A 21,845-nucleotide genomic window follows, 5' to 3' on the forward strand; every position below is an offset into this window, starting at 1 on the left:
TTTTTTTTAACTTTGTATTTTGAGATGATTATAGAGTCTCATGCTGTTGTAAGAAAATACAGAGAGAGAGCTCTTGTACTCTTTACTCAGTTCCATCAGTGGTAACATTTTACAAAACTGTAGTACAGTATCACAGCCACATACTGACATTGATGCAATCCACCTGTCTTATTCATATTTCTCAGTTTGATTTATACTCATTTGTATGTGAGTGTATTTAGTTCTATGTAATCTTATTATATGTATAGGTTCTTTTTTGTTTCCTCCTCCACTGCCCTGCTGGTTTTGCTGTCTTTGTCCATTCACTGTGTGATCTTTTCTATTTCTCTTTTTGTCTTCTCATCTTTCTCCTCTAGGATTCACCAGGACTCGATCCTGGGGACTTCTGATGTAGAGAGAGTTTCTCTGTCAATTGCGCCACCTCAATTCCCAGTCTCTGCTGCACTTCACCTTGACTCTCCCCTTTGTCTCTCTTTTGTTGCGTCATCATCTTGCTGTGTGACTCACTTGCATGGGCACTGGCTCACTGCATGGATACTCGGTTTGTAGCACAGGGACTTGACTCACCATGCGGGCACTGGTTCACCACATGGGCACTTGGCTTGCCACGCGGGCACTCAGCTTGCTACATGGGCACTTGCTCACCGTTAAGGCATGCTTTCTCTTCTTGTTTTTTACCAGGAGACCCCAGGAATCAAACCTGGGTCCATCCATATGGTAGGTTGAGGCCTTATCACTTGAGCCACATCTGCTTCCCATAGAGATGCTCATATCTACCACCACAGTGAAGATGCAGATGAATTCCATCACCACAAGGGTCTCTTTGTCTACCCCCTGTTACCCCCTTTCCAAAAAAGTTTATGATAAATTATTGAATTGATGCATTTTGTAATCATCTATTAAGAGAATCTAAGAATGTTTTAGTATATTCTTAGCTTTTTATAACATTTTAAAATTTTGTTTTATCAAAATAGTGCATTAACTTTTGTATTTTGTTTCTCCGTGAAATTTGCGTTGGAAGTCAAATAGAACTATAGCCTTTTTTAAAAACAGCTTTATTGATCTGTGACTTACAACCATAAAGTCCACCCATTTTAAGTGTGTACTTCAGTAATCTTTAGTGTTTTACAGAATTTTCAAATCATCACCTCAGTCTAATTTTAGTACATTTTTCTTAGCCTAAAAAGTAACATCATGCCCATTTACAGTCCTTCTCACAACTTCATAAATAGGTTAGTAATAGTCCTACCTCTAATAGCCCCATTTCACAGCTCAGAAAACTAAGGCTCAGAAAGTTAAAGTCCCTTATCCATAGCCTATAGCAAAGAAGCAGCAAGGCTGGAGTTCAAATGCTGGCTCATCTGGCTCCTGACTTTTTAAAACTTTATTTTGAAATTATTTCATATTTACTGTAGTTGCAAAAATAATACATACCCCATATACAGAACTCCAATATACCCTTATTCCCCCAGATAACCAGATCCACCAATTCCAACATTTTGCAACCTTTGCCATTTCATTCCATCATTTATCTATCTACCCATGCACCTGTTTTCTGAATATTTGAGAACAGGTTGCAAACACTCCTTGAACACATAATTCCATGTACATTTCCTACAAACCAAGACATTCACCCATGCAGTCACCGTAAGTGCTGTTGCCAAGTTCAAGAAATTCAACTCATTCAATATTCTAATATTTCTATGTCCCAACAGTGTTCTTTTGAGCCTTTTCTCCTCCATTCTTAGATCCCATCCAGTGTCATGTGTTGTATTTAATTGTCATTATATCTTTAGTTTCTCTCTCTTTTTTAAATCGTGGAGACATATATACAATATAAATCTTCCCATCCCAACACTTTCCAAGCTTACCATTCAGTAGGATTAAGAAATTTCCCTTTACCCCAAACAGAAATCCTACAATCATTTTATATTGACACCCTATTGCCACTACACCCCACCCCTTTAAACCTATTCTACTTTCTGTATAAGTTTCCATATTCTCTGGTATTTTCTTTGTGGTTTCCATGGGGCTTACTATCCTAAATCTATCAGAATCTCATTTCTTTTTAAATTTTAAAAATTTTTTATTGTCTTTTTTAAAAAAAGTTAAATAGATCACAGAAAACATTACATTAAAAAACATGAGGTTTCCATATACTCCACTCCCCACTCCCCATTTGCTTTCATACCAGCTTAACTTAAGTAGCACACACAAAGTTTCTGTGCCCCTCCATCCTTCCACCTTTATGTAGTTCTTGTCAGAATTTACATGTTTATATGTTATGAGTCCAAATACATTGATTTATCATCACATTTTATGCATTTGCCTTTTAGATCCTATAGGAAGTAAAAAGAGGAGTTACAGGGAAGCAGATGTTGCTCAAGTGATAAGGCCTCCACCTACCATATGGGAGGACCCAAATTCAATCCTTGGGGCCTCCTGGTGAAAAAGAAGAAAAGAAAGCGTGCCTGCCTGGCAAGCCAAGTGCCTGCACAGTGAGCCAAGTGCCACATGGTGAGCCAGTGCCCATGCAAGTGAGTCATGTAGCAAGATGATGACACAGCAAAAGAGAGATGAGTCAAGGTGAAGCACAGCAGAGACCACGAAGTGAGGTGGTGCAATTGACAGGGAACCTCTTTCCACATCAGAGTTCCCCAGGGTCTAATCCTGGTGAATCCTAGAGGAGAAAAATGAGAAGAGAAGACACAAAGAGAAATAGATTCAGAAGATCACACAATGAGTGGACACAGACAGCAAAAATACAGCAGGTGGAGGATGGGGAGGCGGAAAAAAGTGGAGTTACAAACCAAAAATACAATAGCACTGGCATTTATATTTAACCATGTCATTATCTTAACTGGAGATCTTTATTTCTTCATGTGGCTTTAGTCAGTTGTCTAGTGTCCGTTCCTTTCAACCTGTAGAACTCCCATTAGCTTCTGTTGTAGAGCTGGGATAGTGGTGACAGACTACCTCTGCTTTTGTTTATCTGGGAATATCTTAATCCCATCCTCTTTTTTTTTCAGAGATGTATTTATTTATTTCTCTCTCCTCCCTCCCCCCATTGTCTGCTCTCTGTGTCCATTCACTGTGTGTTCTTTTGCATCTGCTTATATTCTCATCAGGTGGCACTGGGTATCTGTGTCTCTTTTTGTTGCATCATGTTGTTGCGTCACCTCTCCGTGTATGTGGCACCATTCCTGGGCAGGCTGCTGTTTTGCATGGGATGGCTCTCCTTGCACAGGGGCCACTCCTTGCACAGGGGGCACCCTTAAACATGAGGGCATCCCTGCGTGGGCCAGCACTCTTTGGGCGCAGCAGCATGGTGCATGGACCAGCTCATCACGCGAGCCAGGAGGCCCTGGGTATCAAACCCTTGGAACTCCTATATGGTATGCGCACATTCTATCTGTTGAGCCACATCTGCTTCCCCTACCCTCATTTTTGAAAGATAGTTTTGCGGGATACAGAATTCTTGTTGGCAGTTTTTGCTTTCAGCACTTTAAATTGATCTTCCCACAGCCTTCTTGTCTCATTGCTTCCAATAAGAAATAAACACTTTTTAAATGCTCCTTTGTATATGGCATGTTGCTTCTCTCACGGCTTTCAGAATTCTATCTTTGGCATTTGACCATTTGATTATAATGTGGTATAATGTGAGTCTTGGGGGTTTTCCTGTTTGGGGTTTGTTGAGCATCTTTACTGTGTATATTTATGTCTTTCATGAAATTTTGGAAGTTTCCAGCCATTATTTCTTTGAATATTCTCTCTGCCCCTTTGCTCCTTTCTCTCTCTTCTCCTGGTACTCTGTAATGCTTATATTAGTATGCTTATTATTAGAGCCTTATCCCACAGGTTCCTCAGGCTCTTTTTAGTTTTCTTCTTTCTAGACCTCAGATTGGGTGATTTCAGTTGTCTTATCTTCAGGTTCACTGATTCTTCTGCCAGCTCCAATCTCTATCTGACCCTTCCAGGAAATTTTAAATGTGATCCTCAATTCTAATTGGTTCCTTTTCCTAATATCTGCTTTACCGATAGTCTTTTTATGTCTGTCTTTCATTTTCCTGATTTCTTTTAGTTCTTTGTCCATGTTTTCCTTTACCTCTTTGAGCATATTGACCATTTAAAAAAAAAAAATCTTTGGAATGTCTTAGGTCTGATCCTTCTCATGGATGGTTTCTAATGCTTTAATCTTCTCCTTTGCCTGGGCCATTACTTCCTGTTTCTTTGTATGTTTTGCAATCTTGAAACCTTGACATTTTGTTATTTTTGGTGTGTTATCTATAGTATTTCAAGTCTAAGGGCTCTGTTTTTTAAACTTGTATCCAGCAAATGTTATGACAGAGCTTTCCTTTAATTCTGGCCCTAAAAAAAGAGAAGACCTTTCCCAGTCTTTGTAGATTGATCTGTGTAAATGCTCTCCTTCAGGGCTTAGCCATACAATGAATTTGGAGAATAGCTCCAGGCCAAAGCTTGGGGCTCCCCTGATCTTTTCTTCCCTTACCTCTTGTCTTGGACTTGCACTTGTGGCCCTGTGAATTCCTCTAATGTCCACACTTTATTGAGAAATGGTTTCCTCAATCCTGGGCTCTTAACTCAGTGTCCTACATCCAGCAGTTCCCTTTCCCCAGGCAGCACAACTTGATAGCTCTCCCACAGAGTTCTGCAGGAGAGCTTGGTGAGCTGCATCTATATTCAGGACTAGTTCTGGGAAAGCATGTCCCTCAGGCCATCACCAGACAGATTGGGCCAGACATGCATGCTCCCAGTATGTGCAGGAGGGTAACTCTGCCTTCTCTGGAACTGGAACCAGAAAGCCTACCTGCATGCCAGGTGATCCTACTGCATTTAAATGGCCTTTTTCTTGATTTGGTGCCCATCAGCACTTAACGCTGTTGCTACAAATCCTTTGTTTTCTGGAGCTTTTAGAAGGTGTTTTTCTGCCAGTTCATCATGGTTGTTCAGAACTTCTGTGAGGGCATAGAGCTGAAGAGACTCCATCCACCATCTTGATCAGGACAGGGTGCTGATTTTGCCTCAATATATTTTTTGTTATGTCCCTATCACAAATTCTTTCAGGTGCTTCAACAGATATGTAAATCTTAAAATATATAAATCTGTTTATCTGTTTATTCATAAGTTCCTCTTTTTTTTTTTGCCATTTCTCTAAGTATCATAATTTGTGAATGTTCTTGGTATAATCCCCTTTTACCATTATTGTATTAAATATAAAAATACAAAATGTTGCTTTAGGACCAGGACCAAACATGATCCAGTAATATATTCTCTTGTTCATCAGTATTTATACTTTAACTTTAAAAAAATGCACATTATACAGTAAAGTGCATTTTGTTGATTTCACGTTGTACAAAATCAATTTTTACATTTGTGTAGTCATATAACCATCATCCAAATCAAGATATAAAACATTTCTAGCATTCGCAAGATTCTTTCATGCTTCTTCCCTGTCATTACCCCCATCCCAGATGTAACCACTTTTCTAACTTCTGTCTCATTTCATTTATAGGTGTTTAAAATGTGGCAGCTGGGTGACTTGGGTCTGATCAAACTTAAATTAGACATTTAAGTATATACAGGAGTTGGTTATGTCCATAACGTCTGATTTGTGGACTAATCCTTTTTTGGGAAGTAACTATATATAGATGAAACCTTTTGAAGCTTAAGAGAATACTCAGGAATAGTAAGTCATTTGTTTTCTAGCTTTCCCCCTAGATTCTTAAAGAATCTACATTCTTTATCCCATAGAGAGGAATCTACATTCTGTGCTAGTAGGTTTGAAAACTGGCTGGTAATTGAGACATTTTATATCTAGTTTGGAATCAAGCTGAAGTAAGAATGGAGACGCAAAATGGCAGCAGGGCACTGTTATGACTGCTCTTTGGAAAAGGCGATTCATTCACTCATTTATAGAACAAAATATTTTTTGAGGACAAACTGCGAACCAAACACTGTTCTTTGGATATAATGGTGAGCAAAACTGACATGGCTCTTTCCCTAAGGATGTTTGCTGTCTAGTGGAGGAAACAGTCATACATATGGGAGTGGGGTGGTGCAGTACACAGGTAATGTCTTCTGGGTAAAGGACATGAATCAAAAGATTGGAGACCTGGGCCAGAGTTGGCATGTGACAAAGGTGGAGAAGTAGACAAGGGTTAGATATCCTTATGGTGTGCGTATAGATTCTACCATTTTTTACAGCTAGTCTAGTAGTAGTAGTAGTGTGGCTATAGATATATATATATATATATATATATTTTTTTTTTTTATCCCCCCCCCCCCCCCCAGTTATCTGCTCTCTGTGTCCATTCTCTGTGTGGTCTTCTGTGACAGCTTCTATCCTTATCAGTGGCACTGGGAATCTGTGTTTCTTTTTGTTGCATCATCTTGTGTCAGCTCTCTGTGTGTGCGGCTCCATTCTTGGGCAGGCTGCACTTTCTTTTGCGCTGGGCGGCCCTCCTTATGGGGCGCACTCCTTGCACATGGGGCTCCCCTAGGCGGGGGACACTCCTGCGTGGCAGGGCACTCCTTGCATGCATTAGCACTGCACATGGGCTAGCTCCACACGGGTCAAGGAGGCCCGGGGTTTGAACCGTGGATCTCCCATGTCATAGACAGACGCCCTATCCATTGGGCCAAGTCGGCTTCCCAGCATTATCTTTTAAGAGAAGTTTTCTTTGTCCTCCTGTGAATGATTTTCTGTAGGATAGTAATTATTCTTATGTAAGAGATTTGGGAAGAAGATGAGGTCTAGAATATAAAAGGTGAAGGTAATGCCTTGCATTTCCTGAAAAATGCTATGGGTTTTCCTTTTCCTCAGTCCTTTCAACTTGATCCATTTTAATCCCTATTTTAGAGATGAAGAGATTAAATTACAAAAAAGTCAAGTGCTGCTTTCACCCTACAGTTTAGTGTGCAGGGCCAGTTTCATAGATCTTGTGATTACTACTACCTTCACTACTCTTTTTTCCTTGAGAATCTGACATAATCCTTTCTCTTTAGCACAGATAGGTTACTTTAAATTATAAGGGCCTATGTAATTCTCCAATTATAAAATAGTGGTGGTAGAGCTTTGTTTACTCTAGGTTATTTTTTTAACACACCAATTTTATTGATACATATTAATAAGTATACAATTCATCCAGAGTGTACAGTCAGAAATATTTGGTATAATCACATAGTGTGCATTCATCACTTATTTTAAAAATAAGAAGACAAACAAAATTCTTCACCTCCTAATCTCTCTATATTATTTTTGCCTTCTACTTAGCTTATTTACCCACACACTTTGGTAGGGGTTTTCTCTGTGGACCAGTTACACCAAATGAATCCCAGTAGGGTTGGACTGAAGCATTTACATATTCAGTATTCTCTTTAGCATATTGTAGGATATATGCTGGCACAGAGCAGTACTGACAAAAAACAAGGTTCTAAACCGGAGCCCTGTTTTAATAGCTGTGTCCTAGTGGAAGTGTCATTTGCTTATGTGAACTGAAACAGGTCAAGGCTCATAATCTTTGCCTGACAATTGTAGCCTATGAGGACTATAAAATTATTCATGAGTTGTAGCATACACACTTGGGTACTGAGAGATGCTGCACTTTCACTCTTCTATCCTTAGGTGACACATGGTCAGATGAGCCCTGTTGAATTGGATCTGTCTTCTCAAATTGGCACTGTTAATCTGTTCTTTATCTGATCTCCATTGAAGATATATACTGAGAGCTATGGTACTTGAGGAGATGACACAGTTCCTTTGTTACAGTAATTAATGTAATAAATTAAGGGAGAGGCCCAAAGGGAAGTTGATTGTTTCTTGGTAGAGCCCTAGATGGAAATTCACTTGATTAGTGAGCTCCTATGAAGTGTGGCATGTGGAGAGAGAGATGCCTTTTCTTACAGCTGGGTAAGCTCAGAGTCACTAAGGATAGTTTACATGTTGTACTAGCCTTGCCTAAGGCTAGGTACATAGGTAGTGATTTGAGGGCACCATCTGGAATTTAGCAAAGATGTTATAATATGGTTCTCTTCGTGGTACTTCATTGTATCCCTTTGGTTTATTGACAGTTCCCTGGGGTATCAAACCCTATGAACCTAACAGAGTTTACATAAATGTTACATGGAATATATAGGGGATTCCCATATGCCCCACTCCCCACACCTCCTACATTTTTCCACATTGGTAACATCTTTCTTTAGTGTGGTACATTCATTGCAGTTGATAAATACGTTTTGGAGCATTGCCACTAAGCAAGGATTATAGTTTACATTGTAGTTTACACTCACTCCCACACAACTCTGTAGGTTATAGCAAGATATATAATGGCCTGAATGTGTTGTCGTAATATTATTCAGGACAGTTCCCAAGTCCTTAAAATGCCCCCATATTACACCTGTTTTTCCCTCTCCCTACCCCCAGAACCTCTAATGGACACTGTCTCCACATGAGTGGTCTTGCTTCTATTGCTAGAATCACGAAAGTCCATAGTAGAATACTGGTAAGCCTACTTTAGTCCATAATTTGTTCCCTAACCCTGAGGACTGTGATGGTGCTGCCCCTTCCACCTTTAATTGAGGGGGGCCTTTGATCCCATACAGCCGATGGATGGGCTCTCCTGCTTGCAGTTGAAGACACTCTCGGTTCCTTGGTATGTTGTTTGTCCATCGAGTTCTCCTTGTTAGTTGTCCTGGGTGAGTCCATTGAACTGGAAAGAAGGTGTTGCAGCTCTGTTGCAATTCAGGACCCAGCTGACACATAGACAGCCCCAAGATCTAAGTCTCTTGGAAACGTATACCTACCAACTCTGATAACTAATTATAGGTTCAAATAGAAGGACGGAAGAGCCACGTATAGGGAAACCACAGCCGAGTCCAACTCTGTCACACTGGGGCATAAATTTCAAAGTAGGGCCCACTGTCAAGGGACCAAACTCCTGAACTATCTGCCCTGACTCTAGTGTTTGGATGTTTCCATAGCCCTCAGGAGCCCCTCTGTTTGGGGTAGTATTTACTTTGGTTGTCAATGAGATCCTGCTGAGATGTGCATAAGCATTACCTCTGGAATGACCTCCCAACTCACTTTGAAGTCTCTTAGCCATATAAACTCATTTGTCTTTACCTTTCACCCCTTTTGGTCAAGGTCTTTTTTTCCCCCCAGTTGCATTGCTTGTTGTTACTTGGTAGCAATCCCTCTATGCCAGGGAGGCTTATCCCAGGAAGGCTTATCTCTGGGAATCATGTCCCACGTTGGGGGGAAATTATTGCATTTCTATGCTGAATTTAGCTTAAAGAGATGCCACATTTGAGCAACAGGGAGGTTCCCAGTAGGTAACTCTTAGGCACCCTACCACAGTATAGATTTGAAAGCCTGTCCTGTCAGTGTGGTCTGTCAGTTGAACAGTTGGTTGAGAACTAGCCCATATGTTAAAATGCAGGAATAGCCTAAAAGAAATACTTGGATCACTGAGTTAATGGAAGAAGAAAGAATTACCATTTTCTCTCTCAGAACTCAAGTTGGTATCAGTAATACCTGTGATTTAGTTTGTTAAAAAAAATTGTTTTAACATTTTTCCTTTATTTTCTTAAAACTTCATCTCTCTTAAAGAAAGTATCATTGTGCAACTTTTCTCCTTAAGTTCAGACATTAGAATCTTGTGACGATATTTGGGTCATCTTATATTTTGAGGTGTTTTATATTTTTCAGATTTGTATCCTCGTTTATAAGCTTAGAATCATAAAGGATTCTTTCTCCATTTTATAAGGAGAAGATTACTATTTAGTGAGGCAGCTTGGCTAGGGTTAGTGAAAATTTGAGTCCAGAAATCACATCTCCTGATTCTTAGTTCAGTGTTCTTTTTAAATACACCATAATACCTTCCTTCAATTGAGTATAGCAGTTTTTTCTTTGGGCATGTAACTTTGGGAGGGTAATACCTACCCAGACAGATCACCCTCATATCCACATTTCGTGTGTGTCTTGTGAGGTCCCAGGTAGATTATACATACTCATAAACAACTGCTATTCGCCCTGGTCAGAGCCTATAAGATGATTGATTCAAAACCAGTAAGAAGAGAGGAAGACAGATACATTTATAGTAGAGCAGCATTTGCTATTTAGACCAGATTGTCTGTTGGGTGGTTACCAATTAAAGGGATCCTCTCGTTGAAACCCTCTAGTATGGGTAAGAGAGTGCTATCTGGGTAGAGAGAGAAATACTGTGTTTCTTACTATGTTTGAAGACAAGTAAGGTCAGTTGCTGTTTATGCCCTCTGGGCAGGGGCAGAGAGCTCTCACTTTAAAACTTTTTCTCATTCTCAGCCTTCTTGAAGAGAGGCCTTGTTCGTTCCCATGGTAGGGGAGTGGTGCGACTTATGGCATGTGCCCTGGAAAAAGTAATTAATGAGCTGAAATGTGTGATTTACTCATTACTGGTTTGTGGGCTAGGAGTCTGAGATGGATTTGGGTTCCAGAAAGGAAACTGGGATTTGAACATCTCTTTCTATTATTTGCTACTTTTTAGAGTGACTGCTTTTGATGGGTACAGGGAATAGGAGAAATTGTCATGACCTATTGCAGTCCCTTAGCCATATCCATGCTAAGAGGGTTTCTTGGATCAGGTGCAGGGACACAGCACAAGTGGTACTGACAAATCATGGACAAATGATTCCACAGAGTCAGATGATTTGCGATCTTAAATTGGGAAATAGACTACAATTAGGCAGAAAGAGAGAAGAGAGGAAAATAGTCACAGAAGCTCTTGCAAGTTGAAAGTGCCTTGTGGTCTCTATAAAGTGTTGGTTCTCCTGATTCTGCACTTTCTCTACCACGAAAGCAAGAGGTCAGTACTTTTCATTTACAATTAGCATGTTAGTTACCTTGCCTCCTAGGGTTAAACATTCCTGCAGTGACCTGTCAGAGAGTTGATTATTAGCTGTATAAAGGCAGGGATGCTGTAGGGAGCAGATGGGAAGTGGTTCAGCTGCTACAGCCAGGCTGATTTAAAAATCTTGGCAGTTTTACAGTTTATCTTTGGAAATGTATCATCAAAGTTAGTATGAAGCCTGCTGGGTTTAGAAAGCTTGATTTTTTTAAAAAGTCACTCAGTTGAAAAGTGGCACCTTTCTAAAACCATTAGCCAAAATAATGACCTCTTACACCCTCAAAAATAGGAGGATATGGACTTTCCAAAAGAACACCAGGAACACTAAAGATTAGTCCTTAGGATGTGCTTTCTTTGTTTGCATCTTGGTCTTTTAGAAATTCTGGGTAGTCTTACAGTAGGGAAAGCACTTTTGGATAGGTACATTTATGGAATTAATAGATTTGGAAAAGGCCCTAGGGATGTCCAAACTCTCCCACACATGGAGTAATCCTTTCTATAATTTGGTTCATAGGTGATTACTCTTTTTCTGCTCAAATACTTTCAGTGATGAAGACACAGCCTCATTAAGTATTAAAGATTATTTTTGAAATTTCAGTTTTTTAATTTTTTCCCCTAAGCTAAATATCTCTCTTTCTGTAACTTCTACTACTGGTCCTATTTCTACTGTCAGCATCACAGTATAAGTTTCTCTCTTCCACATGGCAACCATCATGTATTTGAAACTAACCAGCCTGTCTCTCTTCAGTATTCTCCTTTCCAGACTAAAGAATCCCAGGTTCTAAGACAATTCCCATTATGAAATGGCTTCTAGGTCTTTTACCATATTTTTCTGGACATGTTTCCATTTAGTAAGTATCTCACTTATGATGTGGAACTTGGAAATAAGCACAGACCATTAGATGTTAGTTTTTTACCTCGAGGTCCCTTTTGAAAAGAAACGAAATTAAAAATATATATAATGGCAATATTTCTTGCTTACTAGAAAAATCAAAATTTTCTGTGGCATATGGAATTGAGACAAGGAATTTGAGGAAGTGTCAGCTTTATAATTTATGGTTTATCTTTCTTTATTGCTAATCAATCTAAATGATTGATTTTACCTCACATCTTTTTTCAGGAATGATTTCTTTTTTTTTATGTTCCCAAGGAACTTTATTTATTTATTTTTTAAATTTCTCTCCCCTTCTTCCTTCCCCTCCAGTTGCCTGTTCTCTGTGTCCATTTGCTGTGTGTTCTTCTGTGTCTGCTTCTATTCTTGTCAGGAGCACCAGGAATCTGTATCTTTTTGTTGCAATCATCTTGCAGTGTCAGCTCTGTGTGTGTGTGGCACCACTCTTGGGCAGGCTGAACTTTCATGCTCGGTGGCTCTTCTTATAGGGCGCATTTCTTGTGCGCAGGGCTTCCCTACATGGGGGACAGCCCTGCGTGACACAACACTCCTTGCACACATCAGCACTGTGTGTGGGCCAGCTCACGACACTGGTCAGGAGGCCCTGGGTTTGAACTGTGGACCTCCCATGTGGTAGGCAGATGCTCTATCTGTTGACCCAAGTCTGCTTCCCTTAGGAATGATTTTTAATATCTGCATTGAGTTTATTCTTTAAATTAAAAAATTTAGTTTACATTTGTATTTGCAATAATTATTCTGATTTATGCTAAATTTAATGGATTTTAGTGCTTTGGTAATTTTTAAAAATTTAATACATATGTATTTAATGGAACACAATGAAATATAAATAAGGCTTTCAGAAGAATCTGAGACATTTTACAAGCCATGCTTTGGGTAATTTTTAATGAGATGGATACATATGAACCCTTACACAACTGAAATAATCCTGCTTTTACACATGGAACTTTGCCTCAATATAAGAGTCATGGCTAACAGTCTTTTCTCTTCAGAATTTTGTAGATTTTTGCTTTTTTTTCCTCTCTCTCCCCCCCCTGCCCCCCCTGTTGTCTGTTCTCTGTGTCTATTTTGCTGCATGTTCTTCATTGTCTGCTTCTGTCATTGTCAATGGCACGGGAATGTTTGTTTCTTTTTGGTGCTTCATCTTGTGTCAACTCTCCGTGTGTGCAGCGCCATTCCTGGGCAGGCTGCACTTTCTTTCGCGCTGGGCAGCTCTCCTTACGGGGTGCACTTCTCGCACGTGGGGCTCCCGTATGCGGCACGGCACTCCTTGTGCGCATCAGCACTGCACATGGGCCAGCTCCACATGGGTCAAAGAGGCCCAGGGTTTGAACCACGGACCTCCCATGTGGTAGATGGATGCCCTAACCACTGGGCCAAGTCCACTTCCCACTATCTTTTTTTAGGAGATACTGGAGTTTGAACCCGAGACCTCCGATATGGGAAGCAGGTGCTCAACCACCGAGTACACCCCCTCCCCATTTTCATTATCTTTTAAAGGTCAATGTTGCAAAGGAGTCTGAGGTCATCCTAATTTTTGTACTTTGTAGTTTATGATTTTTGCCAGGATTTGTGCAAATTTGGCTTTTTTCATTGATTTTGCTGAAAATATAGTGAACCTCTTCAGTCTGCATGCAAGATCTTTCTCAGCTCAAATGTTTTTCACTTATGTCTTTGATGGTTTTCTTTTCCTCTATTCTAGTCACTTCTTTAGTTTGACTTTTACTGGTATTAAATGAGTTCTCTCTCTCAGCATCCCTCATTATTTTCTTTTCATTTCCTTTTCCTTTGCATTCTTGATGAGTATCTCTGGTTTTTCTTGCAAGTTACTGATTCATTTTCCAAGGTTTCAGTTCTGTGCTTTCTTGACTTCTATATGAATTTTAATTCATCTTGCATTTTTATTTTCTTGCATCTTCCTTTTTTTTAAAGTATCATGTCCTTTTGTCCTTTTATCTAAGTTCATTTCTTTTCAACCTGTTGTCTTTTTTTTTAAGATTTATTTATTTTTCTCTCCCCTTCCCCCCCACCTAGTCGTCAGCTCTCTGTGTCCACTCGCTGTGTGTTCTCTTTTTTTATTTAAAGATTTATTTATTTCTCTCCCCTTCTCCCCCCCAACCCCAGTTGTCTGTTCTCTGTGTTTATTTGCTGTGTGTTCTTTGCCCACTTCTGTTGTTGTCAGCAGCACGGGAATCTGTGTTTCTTTTTGTTGTGTCATCTTGTCGTGTCAGCTCTCCATGTGTGCGGCACCATTCTTGGGCAGGCTGCACTTTCTTCCGCGCTGGGTGGCTCTCCTTACGGGGTGCACTCCTTGTGCATGGGGCTCCCCTATGCGGGAACACCCTGCGTGGCAGGGCACTCCTTGCGCACATCAGCACTGTGCGTGGGCCAGCTTCACATGGGTCAAGGAGCCCCGGGGTTTGAACCGTAGACCTCCCATGTGGTAGACTGACGCCCTAACCACTGGGCCAAGTCCGCTTCCTTGTGTGTTCTTCTGTGTCCACTTGTGTTCTTATCAGTGGTACTGGGAATCTGTGTCTCTTTTTTGTTGCATTATCTTGCTGCATCTGCTCTCCGTGTTTGCGGCGCCACTCCTGGGCAGCTCTCCTTATGGGGTGCACTTCTTGCCCGTGGGGCACCCTGGGCCACCCACGTGGTAGGCAGACACTCTGTCCATTGAACCAAATCCACTTCCCCCTATTGTCCTCTTAATGCTTCTCTTCCTTACTGGCATACTTTGTTTATCTTGACCTGGGAGGTCAGCCCAGTGCAGCAGAGTAAGAACTATCAGAGCTCTCTGTCAGTGAGCCACTAACATTTTTATGTGCTTCATATGCTTTCTTTATATATTCCTGCAGAGTCTCTTCTAATACCTTCTTATTTTCTAGAGGAATATCTTTTGGACCTCAGGAAAATTTTATTGTTTTTCCAAGGATAAACAAACTGGGGTTGTTTTGGTGGTTAAATTATGTACTGATAATAGCACAGCTCTGGAGGATAATGGCTAAGCCTTAGATGAATGTGAGTTATGCTCTAGGCCTAGTCACAATTGCAGATTGCAGAGATGACAAATTATGATGTTAGAAGGAACCATTCTCTAAGAATCCTCTGTAGTGCAGATTCAGTTAGTATTCTTTTCTGGAAATGCCCTCTGCCCTTTATAATAAAATGAATTAAAATTTTTTGAAATCATGACCAAATATATACCATACTACCATTTCATGGAGGCTGTCTTTTTTCTTGTACAGTTAACTAAAAATCTCTTCAGAATTCTAGATCATTTTCAGAGGTATGATCTCTCTGACTCTTTAGGGAGTGTTTCCTTTACCCTGTGTGTGGCATTTTTCCCATAGTTCCTGCATCATTATCCCACCTCCTCATTTTGCTTATCTTTTTATGAAGTAAGATTTATGTAGACTTGATGTTAATTAATAAACAGTGGTTGATTCCTGTTGGCACTAAGATGTCTCCTTGGATAATGGATATATTCTGAGCTGAATGTTCATACCTTTCTCTCTTAAATCCCAGTTGCTAGCAGGCATTCACCTGGTATAGCTCCGCTCTCCTAGCATGACATCTTTTCGCCCTTGCACTCTGGTTCTATGACGCTCTGTTGTGAGGGAATAGGTGAAAAAATACTATTTGTCTTGTCTCTATCCTACCTGTAGGATTTACCTGTTAAATACCCACTTCGTAGATTCATTATGCCATCACTCATTTGCTCCTTCTTTTTTTATTATTATTATTTTAATTTCTTTCCCCTTCCCCCCAGTTGTCTGCTCTGTGTCCATTTGCTTTGTGTTCTTCTGTGTCTGCTTGTATTCTTGTCAGCAGCACCCAGAATCTGTATCTTGTTTTTTGTTGCATTGTCTTGCTACATCAGCTCTCCATGTGTGCGGTGCCATTCCTGGACAGGCTGCACTTTTATTCGTGCTGGGCGGCTCTCCTTACAGGGCGCATTCCTTGCATGTGTGGCTCCCCTACACGGGGGACACCCCTGCGTGGCACGGCAGTTCTTGCCCGCATCAGCACTGCACGTGGGCCAGCTCATCACACAGGTCAGGAGGCCTGGGGTTTGACCCTTGGACCTCCCATGTGGTAGGCAGACGCCCTATCCATTGGGCCAGATCCACTTCCCTCATTTGCTCTTTCTGTTTAGTTATCTTATAAGAGTTATTGTCCAGATGGATATAGAAAATAGAAAGATGGTAGATAGAGGAGTGAGCAAAATCAGAAGTCTGACTTTTCATAAAGTATTACGTGAATGTGACATATTGGCTGCTAAGTTTGCTAGATGGTACCCTCCACAAGTCTTATGAGTCAGGGGACAGTGGAGAGGTATATTGCCTTTTGACTCCTTTCTTATTGTTGTTTTTAAGTTGATCTTTGTTTTATGTGATGGGGCCTCAGTAGTTATCAATGTAGTGCCGCCAATTTTATATACATCTGGCATTAGGTTTTCTAGTAGTTGTCAATTTTTAATAAGGTATACATTTTTCTCTTTTTTTCTGTAAACAGATATTTTGAGTGGAAAGAGGGAAGGGTCTCATTGAATTCTATCTTTTTTTTTAAGTTTTATTTTTATTTGTCCCCCCCACCCCCCAAACACACACACATTATTTGCACTTGCTGTCTGCTTGTTTTCTCTTTAGGAGGCACCCGGTACTGAACCTGGGATCTCCCATGTGGGAGATAGGTGCTTGAGCCACCTCAGCTCCCTGGTTTGTTGTGTCTCTCATTGCCTTTCCTCTTTGTATCTCTTCATTGAATCATTTTCTTGTGTCAGCTCACCACACTCGCCCTTCATGCCAGCTTGCCTTCTCCAGGAGGCCCCAGGAACTGAATCTGTGACTTCCCATGTGGTAGAGGGGGACTAGTCGCTTGAATCATATCCACTTCCCAAGACATAATTTGAATATCTAGAGTTTAATAAGGCTGATTTAACTTTAGTGAATTTAAGAAGTTTGAGTCTTCTCTGAAGATAATCTTCTGTAGTCTCAGTCTTTGCCCTGTCATGAAGTTGTATTTTCCCAGTTCTGCTTGTTTTTCTCTTTTATTTATTTATATGACTTTTTTTTTAAATCCCAGTGGTAGAATGACAAGGAGTCTAGGCTGTTTGTAGTTGGGACAGGCCCTATTAGTAGAGGGCTTTTAAAGCCTTTTCTAGACCATGTTCCAAGTGTGTGATCATTCAAGAAGTAACAAGGAGAAGGGGGTGGTCTGAGTAGGGTTCTGCTGGAGCTTGAATCTGTGATGTGCTGGGGGTTATATCAATTAAGGAAGGATTGCCAACTGGCAAAGGTAGTAGAAATAAGTCTCTAAGGAATAGGAAACTAACTCTAGAGAACTCCTGGTTTAAGACTACCACAGAATTTCTGAGCAATTGAAATATTTTACTTTCCTCTGGGGAGATGGAGTGGGAATTTATTTTTCCCTAAGTCCAGTGTGACTTGGTTAGAGAAGCAAATGAACCTGTTTGTCTTGTCTCTTGTGGTGTGATAGCCCCATAGGAAATATTTGTTTTGTGTGGGAGTTTGTTTCAGGCTGTCTTCTTGCCTGTATTGTTTCCTTTAACAGCTTTTTAAATTTTCTTTTTCCAGCAATGATGTTGTCCGCTGGGCATGTACGGACCATTGTGGCAGGTCTGAGAACATAGCTGGAGCTGAAAATAGGAAAGCTGGGGGCAAGGAAGAGCCTTGAATCTTGAGGTGGGACGTTGACTCTAAGATGTCCTTGAGCAGTGGAGCCTCCGGAGGGAAAGGAGTGGATGCAAACCCGGTTGAGACATACGACAGTGGGGATGAATGGGACATTGGAGTAGGGAATCTCATCATTGACCTGGACGCCGATCTGGAAAAGGACCAGCAGAAACTGGAAATGTCAGGCTCAAAGGAGGTGGGGATGCCGGCTCCCAATGCTGTGGCCACACTACCAGACAACATCAAGTTTGTTACCCCAGTGCCAGGTCCTCAAGGGAAGGAAGGCAAATCAAAATCCAAAAGGAATAAAAGTGGCAAAGACACTAGCAAACCCACTCCAGGGACTTCCCTGTTCACTCCAAGTGAGGGGGCAGCTAGCAAAAAAGAGGTGCAGGGACGCTCAGGAGATGGTGCCAATGCAGGAGCCCTGGTTGCTGCTATTGCTCCCAAAGGCTCGGAGAAGGCGACTAAGGCATCCCGCAGTGTAGCCGGCTCCAAAAAGGAGAAGGAGAACAGTTCATCTAAAAGCAAGAAGGAGAGAAGCGAAGGAGTGGGGACTTGTTCAGAAAAGGATCCTGGGATCCTCCAGCCAGTTCCTTTGGGAGGAAGGGGTGGTCAGTATGATGGAAGTACAGGGGTGGATACAGGAGCTGTGGAGCCACTTGGGAGTATAGCTATTGAGCCTGGGGCAGCGCTCAATCCTTTGGGAGCTAAACCGGAGCCAGAGGAAGGGGAGAATGAGTGTCGCCCACTAAAGAAAGTCAAGTCTGAAAAGGTAAGAGGTGGCCAGATCTGGCTGCCCAGTGCCAGTCAGAACTGCCCAAGACTAACTGCCAAATACTATGTGCACTCTGTGGGAGGCTCGTTAGTTTGTGGATAATGACCAATTACAAGGTCAGAGCAGCTGGTACTGATAATGTGGTTTTCTTCCAAATTAGGGGATTCCCTATAGACTCATTAATAGTAGCCCTGGCCATTTTGGAGCAGGAGATCTGTTGTTGCGAACAGCTGCATGGTAGAATGAATTTTCTATAGGCTGAGTTGAGAACTCCCACCATGTTCTTATCCCACCTCAGACACTTGTTGCCAGAGGCTGGCATCATACATTTATGTGGTTCCCTGCTTGACTTGCTTTTCATCCTCAGTGTCATAATAGTTGATACACTTAGTAGGCTCTTTGTTGTATTGTATAGATTGAGTGTTGTTCTTATGAGATAAATGGTGCTGCTGGGTCTGTGGAAGAGCAAAGGGTTAAAGGAGTTTCATGGATAGTATCTACCAAATGTTCTATCAGTAGCTACCAAAGAGCAAAGCGGCACATTTTGGGGTTGCATAAACAAGGGGCAGGATGTTCTGACTATACTATGAAATAATTAAGCATTATAAAGTTAGTGTTGTGACTCTGATAGGGTGGCCCAGAAAGAGATTATTTGGCCATTAAAGATAAAGCTCTTAGCCAGGTATCTCCCTAATTATTGGAAGTCAGAGTCTCTTGGTGATTTAATAGCTGCAAAACAGTAGAATAATGATACCTTGCCTTCTGCTTGACTTGGAAGAACAAATGCGTGCAGCCCCAGGAGGAGTTAAGGCTAAGTCCCTCCCCTGGGAGGATCTTAGTTCATGCCTCAGGAAATGGAGCTAACTTACAGGTCTGGAGCAGAGTAGGTGTGAGTCTAGGGTCAGCTCAGGCTACCTTAAACTTAAGCAGCTTACAATTTCGGGCAGAATGGCTGGCCTGGTGATGAGCTGTTCAACAGCTCTTGATGTTTTGCTCTGTACTCTGTTCTCCCTGGGCTTTCTACTGATCCCAGCAGATGCAATATAAAATGATTTCTCTGTGATTATATCAGCTCCAGCAGGGAATACCTATTTCCTATGTACATGTTAAAAAATAGAGGCTAGGTGTGTATATTTAGGTGGTGGGGCTCTCTCAGTGCCTGGATTCCAGTAATAGCATCCCCTTTCCTTGATGTAGGTATTTTGGTTTTTGCTTTAGGCACAGCTGTAGCTCCTAGCAACATCTGGGTGTCTTTGGTAACAGGGCTGTGAGTTTCTTTCAATAACAACACAATGGTTTTTCACTTTTACCAGTGACAGCTGCCAAAAAGACTGCCTGTGTTTAAGTGGCAGATGCTGTAGTCCACCATAACAGAGTCAAGTGCCAGCTGGTCACTGGCATTACTCTTTCTATCCTGTCTGTGATTTGCCATTTTCTCTGGAGTGCAGATGGATTATATGGTTTTAAAGAGGCCTAAGAGTACCAGGATTTTTTGCTTCTCTTCCAGGCCCATTAAAACTGTTCCCTACATCTGGCTTCAGGAAACTCTTATCATATAACCATGTTCATAATCACTGTTGGTAAAATCTACAAAGACCAGTTCTTCTTGTGCTGAGAAAAAGTACTTCTTAAAAAAAAAACAAAAATCCAACAACCAAGAAGCACTTTTGAGAGTAACCTTCCTTTTCCTTTCTGTTTAGAATACTGACTCATGGTACAATCTTCTAAGCCCAATGGTAGTCTATGGGTGAAAGGATTAATGTTGCTTAGCTTCATGTTGGATTTAATCTAAATGTCAATGATGGTCTCCCACAGAGAAGCAGAGGGAACCCATTTTCTCTTATATAGGTACAGGGACTGGTTGAGAGGCTGTCCTTCAGATTTAAATTGAGCCAAAAAATACAGTAAATTTATCTAAGAATACACCTTGGTGCCAGGAAGTTTTCGCCCTTAGTAATGTAGCAATGCTGTGAGCCTTGTCTCCCAGGGAGACTGTGGGAATGGGACAGTGGATGAGAGAGAAAAGGAAGAGAGACTGTGCTTCACTTTTTGGATGAAAGATAAAATTGCTGGGAAATACTTTTAGAAGCAGAAAATTTGCTGTGCAGTGAATAGCACCATGAACAAGAAACTACTTTCTCAATTTCCTCCTCCGTTTCCTCAAGTCTTTTTGGACGGTTTGATTCTTGGGGTGCCCTTTTCATTAAGATTTGGCCTTGGAAAGAAATAATTATTTAAATGTTTGGATGTTGCTAGGAGATAAAAACACAATGTGCAGAGAGAAAGCGTTTCTGGAATGGGAGGAGGGGAGGAGAGGAGTTAAAGGAAATCAAGTAACCTTATGGTGAAGCAGCCTTTGAGAAACAGGGACCCCAGGGATTGGGCCTAATAGGTGTTCAATATTTGCAGATTACTACTATAGTTTGTAAACAAAATCTTAAACCTCTTTTAAGATTTTCTTTGAGATATGGGCTTGCCTATGGCCTAACTGGTTTGGAATGTTCCTTCTATAGGGGACAACCAAACAGAACCAAAAGAGCAAAACACATGTTTGATATAATCTAAGAACTGAGTACTTTGAGCTGGGAACTGTCCTGAAGAGCAAAAACTCATAAAACTTGGAAAGTGTCTCTTTTCCTTTGGAAATAGGAGAGAAGACAAAAGTCTGTGGTGTAGAGTAGAATTGTCACATTTCTCTCACTAGCTATTGAGGAAGATTTGAATATTCAAATTATCAACTGGGGCCTTCTCTTCTTCTTAAAAGTAATTACCTCAGGCTGTAGCTGAGGGAATTTTCTGTCAGCTCAAGGATGTGTGGCTTTGATTTCATGGGATCCCACTTTTGCTTTACCACACCTCTCTGGCAGAGGTCACTTCCTGCAAACTGAAGAAATGGGGACAGAATATTGAGGAATAAACAAGACAGAGGCTTCCTGCTCCTGCCTGTTCCCTTGCCTGTGGTGACTGATAGTTTGTTAAATTATGGGGGAGGGAGGACACCTGTCTCACGGTCCTGAGCTTAGTGCTTGTGTTGCTACTCTGACAGGCAAGAAAAAATGGAATTTACAAACCGCAGGATGGTAGTGATCTATCTATGCTGCATTTATGACTGGGAGTTTAAAGTGAGACTCCTTATTTTTCAAATTATATAAAATAACCAGTAGTCTCTAATGAGTTAAGGATCTAGAAATTTGCTAACAGACGCTCCCCTGACCCCTCTTTAGCTGCTGCTTTTGATCTTGCAGGATAGGAACACTCTGCTCTTTGCTTTCCCCACGATTGTACCTCAACTTCTGCAGCTCTTAGAATGCTGCTTATGTTTACACTTCCCCCATTAGTTGAGTATACAAACAAAATGATAGTGTGCTCTTTGCTCTTTTGAGTTCTGATCAGGATTGCCATCATATCCTGTGTTCTAAGAGCATCTTCCTTTGCCCTTGGTTTTGTTTCCTGCCATAGTTAATGCCTTCCAGCTCAGTTCTCTTGTGTTGCAATCCCTCATTGCCCAACCAAGGTCAGATCTCTTTTATTCCTTCTGATCCAAGGTTTTCTCTCAA

At 41.1% G+C, this 21,845-nt stretch overlaps 1 protein-coding gene across 3 annotated transcripts in view; it reads left to right on the forward strand.

The window, feature by feature from the left end:
• The window catches only part of ZNF609 (zinc finger protein 609), a 274,508-nt gene that overhangs the window by 18,506 nt on the left and 234,157 nt on the right, over window positions 1–21,845 (forward strand). For 2 of the 3 annotated variants that reach the window (XM_004466646.4, XM_004466648.5), the window contains exon 2: window positions 17,412–18,285. The exons of the other annotated variant lie outside the window; for it this stretch is intronic. In XM_004466646.4, the coding sequence (XP_004466703.1) occupies window positions 17,539–18,285 (747 nt within the window). In that variant the 5' untranslated portion in view covers window positions 17,412–17,538. The remainder of the gene's footprint in view (window positions 1–17,411; window positions 18,286–21,845) is intronic. 3 annotated transcript variants of the gene reach the window in all.

Source organism: Dasypus novemcinctus, chromosome 3 (assembly GCF_030445035.2).
Source record: "Dasypus novemcinctus isolate mDasNov1 chromosome 3, mDasNov1.1.hap2, whole genome shotgun sequence".
NCBI classification, from domain to species: Eukaryota; Metazoa; Chordata; class Mammalia; order Cingulata; family Dasypodidae; genus Dasypus; species Dasypus novemcinctus.